Source organism: Mya arenaria, chromosome 11 (assembly GCF_026914265.1).
Source record: "Mya arenaria isolate MELC-2E11 chromosome 11, ASM2691426v1".
NCBI classification, from domain to species: Eukaryota; Metazoa; Mollusca; class Bivalvia; order Myida; family Myidae; genus Mya; species Mya arenaria.
In genome coordinates this window covers 42,480,320-42,495,159 of record NC_069132.1, presented here as the reverse complement: position 1 = coordinate 42,495,159, position 14,840 = coordinate 42,480,320, and the positions used below count along the sequence as shown (strand labels likewise).

General features: G+C 32.4%; 1 protein-coding gene across 3 annotated transcripts; it reads left to right on the top strand.

Annotated features, from left to right (window-relative positions):
• The first annotated feature begins 1,344 nt into the window (after positions 1–1,344).
• LOC128208195 (galactosylgalactosylxylosylprotein 3-beta-glucuronosyltransferase 3-like) lies at positions 1,345–11,620 on the top strand. Of its 3 annotated transcripts, none has more exons than XM_052911635.1 (6): positions 1,345–1,400; positions 2,974–3,152; positions 4,786–5,336; positions 9,816–9,902; positions 10,130–10,336; positions 11,273–11,620. In XM_052911635.1, the coding sequence occupies exons 2-6, from the start codon at positions 3,077–3,079 to the stop codon at positions 11,372–11,374; spliced, it is 1,023 nt and encodes a 340-aa protein (XP_052767595.1). In that variant the 5' UTR covers positions 1,345–1,400; positions 2,974–3,076; the 3' UTR covers positions 11,375–11,620. The 3 variants fall into 3 exon arrangements, with proteins under 3 accessions (XP_052767595.1, XP_052767596.1, XP_052767593.1); XM_052911636.1 differs by having other exon boundaries at positions 1,378–1,481; XM_052911633.1 differs by lacking the exon at positions 1,345–1,400 and adding an exon at positions 1,412–1,580.
• Positions 11,621–14,840: the final 3,220 nt, after the last annotated feature.

Here is a 14,840-nt window from a genome sequence, read left to right as displayed (position 1 = left end):
ATGAAATAAATTTACCCGGATGAATATGCGACGCGTCAAGCAATCTTTAATGTATTTAAATTTCCGCTAGAGCTGTAGAGCAACATAAACAGAAGTTATATCCGGTAGTAGAATTATTGGTCCCACGTGGTATTAATAAAACGCTTTTAAACTCGTTTTCAGAGAAACGGTTTAAAATAATGTTTGAGAGACAAGTGAACTTTTATTCAGCCTTTCTTTTAATCTTCATTATTTTTGGAAGATAAAATGTCGTCAATGTATTATTTTTTACATATACTGCAGCAAGTATGTAACTGACACAATATAAACATCAACAGTGACATAGCTATATATAGGCATTGTAGGCCAGTGCCTACATCTTTTTTGAGAAATGACACATTTAATCACCCAAAAATGCAATAAAAACTAATAGCTACTCAAATTTAAGACTTTGAACAACTCAAAAGTTTGTTTTATTTTAATCATTGTAAACTTGGTGTTTATTTAAACTACGTGCAGGAAGTATTGCTTGATTTTATTGGTATCATTGCAAATATAACTAAGTGTGTGTAATGTGCATATAAAAGTCCACCGGAAACTCGCATAGAATCATCGGGCCGACAAGTTTTAAGGCCCTAGCTACGCCCCTGACATGGTAAGTCGAGTACGGATTTAAGGAAAGCGTTAACTGACTAGCCATGACGACAACCGAACTAGAAACTGTGACGGAGCAACATACAATGATGAAACATGCCAGTGACTAGGGCTGGTTCACATACTCACCGCAAGCGTATTAAAGGAAACAACTGATTATATGAGAAAAGGGACAGACAGAAGTTGGGCACAAAATAACTACAATACATTTGTATCTATCCATCATGGCCAACAAATATTGTGTAACTGTGGTTTATAGGTCCGTTACATTACGTGTTTGTCAAACCATTAAACACATTACGTTCAAATAACAATTTTGCACTGGTGGTCGAAAAGATCATATTATACCGACACTTCTAATTTACTACTTCTAACACTAACATAAACATGAATATAATCCAAATATTATATTAAAATTTGCTTCACCTAATATTTCGTTTCTTCTCAGTAAAAAGTTAAAATTGCCGTAATTAATATTTAATTTTAAATTCTTTATTTAATGATTTTATATTCTGAAAATGCATGCGTGTAACTACGCCAATGATTTCTCCTGGGGACTAAACTGAAGAAAATGAAAATAAATGTATTGTAAGGGAAGTAAGCGCTGCGTGGAGTTTACGGTATTTCGCAATTTGTCGAGCGCGACCGTTTCTAATACATTTTGCGTATATTTTACACAAGCGTTAACGTGACTCATAAACAAGCGTCTGACTGAGTTCAAGCTTGATATGATCATGACAGAAGCTTGATTCCACATTTCAGTTGTCGTGGGTGTTTTGAATATCTTTAACTTTAACTAACAAAATCTGTCATTACTGATTCTATAAACAGCGCAACAGATGAAGAGAGTATATGCGCACGCTTTTAGATAGATGTTTATTATATTCTTAGTATATAATTCATAAAACGAATTGATGAAGAGTCAAGACGAAGACATACAAATACATGTACTGTACATCTTAGCACATTATGGACCTTAATATCACGTTGGATGTCCACATCGAACAGCTGACAATATGGCCCAGTGATTAAACACGATAATCCAAGCTTAGTTTAGATTAGTTTTAACATATTTATTTTACAATGATTGTGCTTAATTAATCCAGTCAAAGATTAAGCCTAAAAAAAATGTCTGTTTCGGATAACCCAACCCTACCTATAAAAATGTGCCGACCCTAACTATTTTTTTCCGTTTCTGAGCAAAAAAATATCCGTTAGTGAATAGAGAGTAACGAAGAGCGGATAAATGCAAATTGGACGATCAGAATTATTGTTTATATGATAAAACAAAGTCAGGCAATGACAGTAATGTAGGAAAGACTGCCATGTGCAAGGAAACACTCGGAACTTACGACAGATTTTGAAAAAAAAAAAAATCCCTACCTACCCTACCTAAAAATATTGGGAAGGTTACCCTAAACAAACAATTATTTTTTTGGCCTTAAGAGTAAAGTACACCAATGTTGCTGTATCGTCTGCCAATCCAGGCAGTATTTTCTGAATTCATTTGTATGATCTTTCTATGTAGGTCATTATTTGTCATATTTCATTCAAAGCCGTTTTGTCTGTCAATCTAGGCCGTAGAATATGCGACAGTCTTTTTTAAACTGGGTTTGAATCATCTTGCTATCTTGGACTTTTGGTCTGCTAAAAGGAGACAATTGTCACTCCTATTTCTTACCTGCTTAGGCATTTCTTTTTGCCGAGAAATTGGGATTTTTCTTGATTAATTCGAGGAATACTAAATATATTCGGATGAAGTTTCACTATAAGGCCCCTGATGCAAAAATCAGTTTGATAAGATTTATAATGTTTGCTTATTTTAAAAAACAAATTTACACATGACTTACATAATCAGTAAAATTCACAGAAATGACATTTCACTTTCTTATAATTTGTCCCCTTCAGAAAATTATACATAAAACATCTGAAAAAAAATGTTTGTGATTGATGAAATATTTCATTCATTTCTATTTCTATAATTGCTCTGTTGAAATGAGATTTTTAGGGGTAATAATCGATAATACCCTGCTGGAAGTTATATGGTGCAACTTGGTGCAATTCCAAGCTATAAATAAAGTCCTTATAAGTTTTATATATATAAGTTAAACTTATTGACTATTCAGTGAACGAACCAATATTTTCTTACCTAATCATTCAGCAAAACCATGTGACAAGTGAAACCATTTTGATCTTGCTCTTTGTATTTTTATATAATTTTGATTGAATCTTCTGAAATAAGTGTTTTTGTAAATTTTTAAATAAATCTTCAGAAATTTGTATTTTTGCAACTTTGATTAAATATGTAGATTTTTTTTTCAATGTATATTAAATTTTCAGAAAATGTGTCAGCTTGGAGTTGAATGAGATAGCAGCCCAGTATTTCTCTAAGCAAAAAATGGTTAAGAATGGTATAGAGAAAGCAGCAGCAAAATGAGTGAGAATGATACAAAGAAAACTGATTAACCTGTACATTGCTGGAACAGCCCTTGCCTTCTTGTGGATATTCATCAACTTTGGTATTATGTAGATAAAGCAGTCATTTTCATAAAAGGGACTAGACACCAAACAGAAAAAAAATCGGGAAATACAGTGTTTCCTTATTACAAATCCTAGATTTGTCAATGCAAGCTAGTAGGAGGCTAATAATACATGATTTTACATGATTAAAACAATGAATGCAACATGTTGCTGTCTCCTCCTGTCTGGGTTTCCTGGGTTTAAAAATAGCATATTATACCATAGTTTAATTCATTTCTGTTAATGATTACAGATAAATATACTGACAGTATTTTTAAACTTTACGGAATTTACGTAGTAGACAGCCTCAGTAAATTTTGAGTTGGAAAAATGCGCAAAAACTGGAAAAGATGCATGTGTCGTAAGCGATGTTATACATCAATAAGTAAGATGATGTCAATTTTATGTAGGTTTTTAACAATTTTCTTTCTTTTTTTCTGCAATTGTATTATCTGGTGTTTAGTCCCTTGAAGTATCTCTGTAATTTCTTCCCACTGAACACCATATTTCAACTGCAAAGTGTGTTTGCAGTTTGTGGCTAAAGAAAGAAACAACAGCTATTTAACTGACAACTATATAATTTATATTAGGCCTAAAAAAAATACAATTGGTTCGGGTTACCCGACCCTACCTACGGAATAGGCGCCGACCCTACCGTTTTTATAGTCAGTTTGAAAAAAAAATGAGAAACTAAAAAAAAAAAAAAAAAAAAAAAAAGTTTCTTTTTTTTTTAATTGCTTTTTAATATTAAGTTTAAACCTTAAATGCTTGTACAGAAGATAGTTTTAACACCATTCTCCAATGATGAAAATTATATTCTTATATAAAACCTAATAAAAAAAAAATTAAAAAAATAAAAAGCCTATCTACCCTACCTATTTTTTTAAAGGATGTAACCCTAACCAAACAATTTTTTTTTAGGCCTTAGTGAAAATAAATTTATTGCATTCAGACAGTGTAGTTGCTGTATAAGTACTAATTTTAAGTTTAGTTTAACATCTAGACTAGCTAGTTTGGATATAAAAAGTTTTAAACATGTTAAAGGGACTTGCACATATGATTGTATCAGTTTTCAGGAATTTTGATATCATAGAGTAAAATAATGATGAAATAAGATTTTTCAGCTGCATTGCTGGGAAAGCTAATTTTAGGTCCAAAAACAAAACAGTGTGTATGTATATATATATGTAAATGACATTTAAATGTAAATAAATTTCTCAGTGCAAGACAGAAAAAAATATTTAAATTCATCATTTAAAGCTGCACTCTCACAGATTGAACGTTTTGACAACTTTTTATATTTTTTTGTCTTGGAAAGGGCCAGTTTTTTTGAAAATGCATGGAAGTCAGTTATATTAGACTGCTGACAAAAAATAAGATCGCAGATTTATATATTTTAGTTGAAAAATTGATGTTTTATGCATTTTTCTTAAACCGTTAGTAACTGTTTAAGCCATAAAACATTAATTTTCGAACAGTAATATGAAAATCTGCGAACTGAAATTTGTCCGCAATCTTTTATTATTGGTTGGCGCCAAAATTTGCTCTTTCCAAGACAAAAAATAAAAATGTTGTAAAAACGGTATATCTGTGAGAGTGCAGCTTTAAACAATAAATTAATCATATTTTTAGGATTGTGGTGTGATGATAGCAGAGATAGCCTAGAACTTGAACAGAAGAAAGTCCAAATCCTACAGCAGAAAACTGAGTCCCAGAAATCGCAGATAGAAGTCCTGAAAAGGCACAAGGATGAACTTTCAGCTGAGCTTAAAAAGTTGGAAAGAAGACTTGATACTCTACAGGGTGAGGACAACAGTGGCGTTCCTCGTATATACATTATAACACCAACCCATAATCGTCTTGAACAGAAAGCTGACTTGACGCGGCTATCTTACACATTACGTCTTGTGCCAAACATTCACTGGATAGTTGTAGAAGATGCTGATCACAAATCAGATCTTGTGAAAAATGTGCTTGCTAACAGTAAACTGTCCTGTTCACATTTATTTGCAAGTACACCACCAAATGTTAAACTTAAAGAGACTGACCCAAATTGGTTGAAGCCAAGGGGTGTATTGCAAAGAAACGAAGCCCTTCGATGGATCAGACTTAATGCGAAGAACTCAGGAGTTGTTTACTTAGCTGACGATGACAATACATATGATATCAGACTGTTTGAAGAGGTATAGTTTGCTTTCACATTTTATTTTCTTACAGTAACCTTTAATTTCTCGCCAGCATAAATGACGCTAATTCAGTCATCGAAATTATCGGATGTAGTCATATACACCCTCAGTGGTTTCATACCAATCTCTAGCGTAACTCTTGAACAGTGTACTAAAGTGTAACGTATATTACAACTGCTGTGTAATATATGAATGGTAATGTATACACTGTATATATAACTGTTTAAGATGCCAGCTTTTAATGTACAGAAATGGAGCAAAAACTTTTAATCCATATACATGTAATTCAACATAATTATGTATGCATTTCTTTTTCAATACTACCATGTAATATAACATGTAGATTCTATTATAATGACACCATAATGATATATTAAGATTCTCAATAAAACAACATAATGATACATGAATATTCTACGGTAATATAAAACAAAATAATGATACATGAAGATTCTAATATTATAAAACAAAATAATGGTACATGAAGATTCTAATATTATAAAACAAAATAATGGTACATGAAGATTCTAATATTATAAAACAAAATAATGGTACATGAAGATTCTAATATTATAAAACAAAATAATGGTACATGAAGATTCTAATATTATAAAACAAAATAATGGTACATGAAGATTCTAATATTATAAAACAAAATAATGGTACATGAAGATTCTAATATTATAAAACAAAATAATGGTACATGAAGATTCTAATATTATAAAACAAAATAATGATACATGAAGATTCTAATATTATAAAACAAAATAATGGTACATGAAGATTCTAATATTATACCACATAATGATACAAAGAGAACTTATTCTAATACAACATAATAATGAATATAGATTCTACTATAACACAACAAAAAATATAACACAACAAAATGATACATACAGATTTTATTATAACACAACAAAATGATACATACAGATTTTAGTATAACACAACAAAATGATACATACAGATTTTTTTATAACACAATGTAATGATACATACAGATTCTGTTATAATAAAACATAATGATACACACAGATTATAATACAAAATAATTAACATATAGATTCAATTAAAATACAACAAAATGGTACAAACAAATTCTATTTTAACAAAACATAATAATACATGATATAGATTCTACTTTAACACAACATAATGGTACATACGGATTCTATTACAATAACAAAACATAATGATACATGTAGATTCTTTTATAATACAACATAATGATACATGATTCTTTTATAATACAACATAATGCTACATGTAGATTCTATTGTAATACAACATTATGCTACAGGTAGATTCTTTTATAATACAACATTATGATACATGTAGATTCTTTTGTAATACAACATTATGATACATGCAGATTCTATTGCAATACAACATTATGATACATGTAGATTCTATTGTAATACAACATTATGATACATGTAGAATCTATTGTAATACAACATTATGATACATGCAGATTCTATTATAATGCAATATTATGATACATGTAGATTCTATTGTAATACAACATTATGATACATGTAGATTCTTTTATAATACAACATTATGATACATGTAGATTCTTTTGTAATACAACATTATGATACAAATGTAGATTCTTTTACCTACCTTTTGTCTACCTTTTGTCGTCTAGGGAACTTCTTTAGCCCTAAAAGGCTAGTTAATCCCTTTAAACTGCTTCGTCTGTAAGTTCTCCGCCTTCGGTATGACTTAATATACTTCAGAAGTATCAAACCGTTTGTTTTTCCAAAGTTTATCAAGACCTGCCTTGAAGGCATTCACAGATGTGGTGTTCACTAATTCATGTGGCAAATTATTCCAAGTTGAAACTATACGATTGCTGAAAGAATTTTGACGTAATGATTTCCTTGCTTTAGGTTTAAATAATTTCAAAGTGTGTCCTCTGGTACCACTATTGTCAGCAAAGGTGAAAAATGTTGTCATACTAATGTCATCAATATTGTGTACTATTCTAAACACTTGAATCATGTCGAATCTTTTCCTTCTAAAGTCTAAAGATGGGAGGTTTAATTTTCGTAGGCGATCGTTGTAAGTCAATCCCCTCAAATCCGGAATTAATCTAGTTGCTCTTCTCTGAGCGTTTTCAATCATCTGTTTACACTTCTTTGTTATTGGGAAATATATCAGGTTTCCATAATCCAGATGCGATCTGACCAGTGATTTGTATAAGGTCAGGAATAGAGTATTGTCAATATGAGTAAACTTTCTTCTTATTAATCCAATAATCATGTTGGCTTTGTTCAAAGTATTGCTGATGTGCTTTTCAAAACTCAAACTTTCAGTAAACAGTACTCCTAAATCCTTCTCAGAGTCTTCCTTTTTAAGCTGTTGTATATTTCCATCTCTGTCAGTCATATGGTAGTCGGTGTCAACTCTTTTGCGACCAAAAGAAACTACTTTACACTTCTGCACATTAAATTTTAAAAGCCAGTCCTTACTCCATTGACACAGGTTATCTATATCTTCTTGAAGATGTTGTTGATCCACTCTCGAAGAAAGAGGAGTATAAATTTTGCAGTCATCAGCAAACATCTTACATATACTTCTTACTACATTAGGTAGATCGTTTACAAAGATTATAAATAAAATTGGTCCCAGGACAGATCCTTGAGGTATTCCGGATATAACTGAATTCCAGTTTGATTTATGGCCATTCAATACAACACGTTGCAAGCGATCACTCAGGAAACTTTGAAGCCAAACTAGTATTTTTCCTGATATTCCATATGATCCCACCTTCTTCAGAAGTCTACGATGCGGTACACTATCGAACGCTTTACTAAAATCCAAATAAACTGTATCAACCTGCAAATCTTTATCTATCGCCTCTGTCCAATCTTCAATTTTGTAATACAACATTATGATACCAATGTAGATTCTATTGTAATACAACATTATGATACATGCAGATTCTATTGTTATACAACATAATGATACATGTAGATTCTATTGTAATACAACATTATGATACATGTAGATTCTTTTATAATACAACATTATGATACATGTAGATTCTTTTATGATACAACATTATGATACATGTAGATTTTATTGTAATACAACATTATGATACATGTAGATTCTTTTATTATAAAACAACATTATGATACATGTAGATTCTTTTATAATACAACATTATGATACATGTAGATTCTTTTATAATACAACATTATAATACATGTAGATTCTATTGTAATACAACATTATGATACATGTAGATTCTATTGTAATACAACATTATGATACATGTAGATTCTATTGTAATACAACATTATGATACATGTAGATTCTTTTATAATACAACATTATGATACATGTAGATTCTTTTGTAATATAACAATATGATACATGTAGATTCTTTTATAATACAACATTATGATACATGTAGATTCTTTTATAATACAACATTATGATACATGTAGATTCTATTGTAATACAACATTATGATACATGTAGATTCTATTGTAATACAGCATTATGATACATGTAGATTCTTTTATAATACAACATTATGATACATGTAGATTCTTTTATAATACAACATTATGATACATGTAGATTCTATTATAATACAACATTATGATACATGCAGATTCTATTCTAATACAACAATATGATTCATGTAGATTCTTTTATAATACAACATTATCATACAAATGTAGATTCTTTTATAATACAACATTATGATACAAATGTAGATTCTATTGTAATACAACATTATGATACATGCAGATTCTATTGTAATACAACATTATGATACATGTAGATTCTTTTATAATACAACATTATGATACATGCAGATTCTTTTATAATACAACATTATGATACATGCAGATTCTATTGTAATACAACATTATGATACATGTAGATTCTATTGTAATACAACATTATGATGCATGTAGATTCTATTGTAATACAACAATATGATACATGTAGATTCTATTGTAATACAACATTATGATGCATGTAGATTCTATTGTAATACAACATTATGATACATGTAGATTCTTTTGTAATACAACATTATGATACATGTAGATTCTTTTATAATACAACATTATGATACATGTAGATTCTATTGTAATACAACATTATGATACATGTAGATTCTATTGTAATACAACAATATGATACATGTAGATTCTATTGTAATACAACAATATGATACATGCAGATTCTTTTATAATACAACATTATGATACATACAGATTCTATTGTAATACAACATTATGATACATGTAGATTCTATTGTAATACAACATTATGATACATACAGATTCTATTATAATTACAATATTATGATACATACAGATTCTATTATAATACAACATTATGATACATGTAGATTCTATTATAATACAACATTATGATACATGTAGATTCTAATTTAACACAACATAATGAATTTTTATGATACATGCTATCTTTGAATAGATGCGGTACACCCAGAAAGTCTCTGTGTGGCCGGTTGGGCTGGTTGGGTACTTGAGGTATGAGTCCCCAAAGGTTCGAAATAAAAAGGCAAGTGGGTAAAGAAATGAAAAACATTTATGATTAACTTATATTGGCCCATCTTATGGACATCTTACCATTGAAAGTACCAAACAAATTGCAATAGCTAGTCAAACACCCCCCAGCTAATGTAATTGGGCCATTGAATGTGTTATTCAGACATATTGATAAAATGTAATAGGGGTATTAATTAGTTTCACTTGGAGCTCTAATTTGAAGCGTTTATTATTTCTCAGGTTGTGGGCTGGCATACTTATTGGAAGCCTCAGCGTAAGTTTGCCATGGATATGGCCGGTTTTGCTGTCAATCTCGAGCTGATCAGGAGCCATCCAAAGGCAGCATTCCGAATGTCTGCGGGGCGGGGAAACCAGGAGTCAGACTTGCTTACACAACTTGGGCTTGAGATGTCAGACTTGGAGCCCCGGGCTGATGACTGCACAAAGGTTATTAGTTTATGAGACATCTACATGTAATTCACTTTAGCATAATTCAAGGGCTTAGCGAAAGAAAGATGTAACCGATCTATTTCTATATAGAGGTTAGTCCTTCTTACCTTCAATTTTTTGTTCAGACAACTAAGCTTTTTATGAATCACCTCCAGTATGTTGCCTTCTTAAAAATGAGCATCTTTGTTTGAATGGCTAAGGGTCGGGGGTGGGGTCTAAGACTCATTTTTTTTAATTAGTTTGAAAGACAGACAACTATACCTCAAACCACCACCAGCTCCCTTTAAAATTTGGATTAACTTGTCTTCATGTACTTTAAAGAATGATGAATACTGCTTGTTGTCCTTGACGTCAGTGTTGAGTGATTGTATTGAGTCGTATTGGGTCAACTTGTGTAATATCACACGAAATATAGAATGAAGATTAAGCTGTTCTAGTTGTGTAGCTTGAGTGGATTAGTGTGGGTGGATAAGCGTGAGTAGATAAGTGTCAGTGGATAAGTGTGGTCAGATAAGTCTGGGTAGATAAGTGTATGTGAATTGAGTAGTGTCAGCGGAAGGTGTAAGTGGATAAGTGTGACTAGATTAGTAGGGGTGGATTAGTGTGATTCGATTAGTGTAAGTGGATTAGTGTGAGTGTATTTGTGTGGGTGGATAATTAAGTTGAGTGGATTTGTGTGAGTGGATAAGTGTGGACAGATGAGTGTGAGTGTGTAAGTGTGGGCAGATTAGTGTGAGTGGATAAGTGTGGATGAATTAGTGTGAGTGAATTAGTGTGAGTATAAGTGTGAGTGGATAAGTGGGTGGCTGGACTTTGTTTACATAGGTTATGACCCGTGGTGACACATGTGAGAACCCCTTGAAGTCACGTGATTCCTCACCCTAATTTATCTAAATGCAACTGAAGTTTAAATTTCAATGCCTTCCATTTCAGGTTCTAGTCTGGCACACAAGAACGGAAAAATCGTCGCTGAAGAACGAGGAAAAAATGCTTAAACTTTATAACTACAACTCTGATCCCAATATTGAGGTCTGAGTGATAGACCATGACGAAATTGTGTCTGATGTGTGCAATATCCAATGATCTTACCGCAAAGACTGATAACTTTTAAGTTTAAAGAGAAAAATAGGTTGTGTGGAAAAACTGCCAAAATTTAATACTGTATGTAATATTTCCCATTTACAATTTCTGCTTCCATTCTTTATGTTATTTTTTGTATGACTATGACTTTGTTTGCATGTTATTGTATGATTTGTAAAAACATGTATATGATCAGGTGAATTACTGTTGTCTTCTTTTAACTTCACCTACTCACAATATGCTCATGATGAGATATTATGAGCGGCTTCCAGGGGCGTGGCCAGGCATTACTGAATATTCCGCACGAAAGGGGTCAGGTGTGGGAGGGGAATATTCCTGTAGAAGGTGGTGGTTCAGGGGAACTCCATAGGGGAAAAAATGGAACTAACATGAAGAGCTCTTCGGTGTATTTGGAGGGATTTATAGGTTCAAAGCCGCCGACTTTGTAGTTACCAAGTGATTGATTTAGGCTCAGTAAGCTATCTAGCACATAGAAGCAATGCTTACTTTAGCTGATCTTCCTTTTATTTTGATATCAATTTTTAGCTTGTCCCTCGACTTCGATGCCATTTTTGGTCATATTTTTTTTTTTCATATTTCAAATTGATGTTACGCACATGCATAGGTGTGTTAAGCTGGCTACGCCCCTGGCTTGAGTTTGGTCTTCTTTTCTGCAAAGCCAACTGTTTGATTGTTAATAATACAACGAAAAATACAGGCCCAGTAGTCAAAAATTCAAAAATAAACCCTGTTAACACTTGGCAGACCCATTTTCAACACTCTTATAAAACTTTGTCAGAATGTGTCTTTCATTGCAATCTAGGTCATGCTAGAATACAGGCAATGTGCAGTCAAAAACAAAGTCAATAGGTCAGAGGTTAACACGATTTTAAGACTTTAAGGTCACATTTTCTGACCGATGTTTGTTTAACTGTTTGTGTGTAGTGCGTTCTAGAACAAGTTCGAAATAATTGTTTATTTTATGCTTTCCGATGGTTTATAGGAATTTATCAGTGAAATAAAATTGATATTTTTCACTGTTTTGAAACTTTAGCCTGCTCTTGGTTCCAAATCAAACATCAGCGCACACAGGGCTTGGACACAATCTATGACGTCATTTCTGAAATGATGTAACTTCCACATACAATTTGGCATGTTTTTCTAAAAAGTGTAAATAAATTACTTTAAATTCCAATTTAAGCATATTATAAGAACTCAAAAGAAGAAAAATTGTTTGATTCAGTATATATATGTAAAGGTCACATTTTCCACACGATGTTCATAGTTCAAATTAAAAAGAAGGACATGTAATCACAGCTCTGCTAATGGAACTGGTTGGTCAGTGAGATAAATGGAGCTGATTTTGGTATCAATGCCTTCAATTCAGTCATATAAGATTACTAACAGTAGAACTGATATTATCAATTGCAATTGTAATGCTGCCAAAGGTGGGCATATTGAAAATGCATAGCTGTCCGTCTGTGTGTCCGGCTCAACTTCTTGTGTCCCGGCTGTAACTTTCTCTTGCATGGACAGATTTTAAAATAACTTGCCACATTTATTTGGCATAGAAAGACAATGTGTCGCGTACAAGACCTGTGTTTAAAACCTTTAAGGTTCAAGTGTCACTTAGTGTTTAAATATATTAGGGAATGCTGCATATAAGCACAAAGAATATAGGTGGTGGTGTCTGGGCTGTAACTTTCTAATGTATGGACATATTTTAAAATAACTTGCCACATGTATTCTGCATATAAAAACGATGTGTTGCATACAAGACCTGTGTTCCTACCTTTAAGGTGAAGGTCACACTTAGTGTTTGAATTCTATGGATTGCTGCAAATAAGGACATAGAGTATAGGTGATCATGTCCGGACTGTAACTTTTTCATGTATGGACAAATTTTAAAATAGCTTGTCACATGTGTTTGACTTACCAAAACGATGAGTCGCGTGCAAGACACGTGTTCCTACCTCTAAGGTCAAGATCACAATGTTCGAATACTATGGAATGCTGCATTTAAGGTCATGGCGTATATGTGGTCAAAACATCAATGAGAGGTTATTAGTGTTTTTATATATTCCACTTGTTCATAAACATTCTTTGCCTTATCCACACATTTCATTGCTATTTTCTTCCCCACATTGTTCAAAGGTCAATGTCACATTCGGGGGCATTCATCACACACTGTGACAGCTCTTATTTGTAAGCCCTAGTAAACACTTTAAGCAATAAAACATCAATTTTCGTTTCGAAAGTAGATATGAAACACGGCCATATGATCTTTTGTCAGCAATCTTGTATAACTGGTTTCCAGACATTTATAAAGAAAGGATCATTCAAAGACGAAAAATAAAAAAAAAAGTTGTCAAAACACTCAATCTGTGCTGGGCTCAATAACAAATTAATCCTACCCCCAGCGTGCAGCCATTAACTTACTCACTTCATTAATTGGTAGGTTGCCATTGACCAGCAGATGACCTCTATCGTTTGAGGGTCACGGTCACGGTCTAAAATCTTCAAAACTTAGTCCTTGCAATAACTTAAAGAACGGATCTACCTAGGACCATGACACTCTAGTGTTAGGTTGTCCTTGACAATTACATGACATCTATTGTTTTGGGGGTAAGTAGGTCAAAGGCCAAGGCCACAGTAAACGCGTTCTAAAAAATGTCGCCATAATAATTGAGAATGTTTTTATCTAGAACCGATAGGTTACCTTTGACCTGTAACTTTTCCTTCAATATGTTGAGATCAAAGGTGAAGTTCATTTCCAATTGTGGTATGAAACTGTGTAAATAGCTTGAAAACATTTGCTGGTTGCCCTGTACCAGATAATGGCCTCTATTGCTTTTGAAGTTCAAAATTGCTTTTTAATGTAAATATCATACATGTATTAAACAAAAAATAAAATGCACCCTTTTCGACTAAAAGCAGCGAAACATGTTCCTTTGGTATGATTCACAGACCCGTATTAACATGTTTCGGGTCGGGAACTAGTCATTTCGTAGTTCTGGGGAGTTTCAAGAAAGATCGTAAGGTTTTTGCGTAAACTCCGTTTCAATAAAACAGTTCGTAAGGACATTTAGAGCGTTGTTTCTGTCCCTCATTTTACGGCTTTCGATACTCCTCGGCCATTTTCCATCGAAAAACCTCATCTGAGGTATGCCGGTACATCAGTAGAAGTAGTTCGTAAAATAATACGTTAATATAATATAATAGTAGTGTTTTGACGTGTTACTGTATGTTGTATATCTAAGATTTATATGATTGCCAATGAATAGTTATGATTCCCAAGAGTAAAGCAATTAAATTTAAGTGTTTAATTGAAATTACTACTCGATTTACTGGCAGCGTAGTTAAATGTTAAGATTTCTGACATTGTAAACCGTCCATATACATCCGGGCTTATTTTCGATTA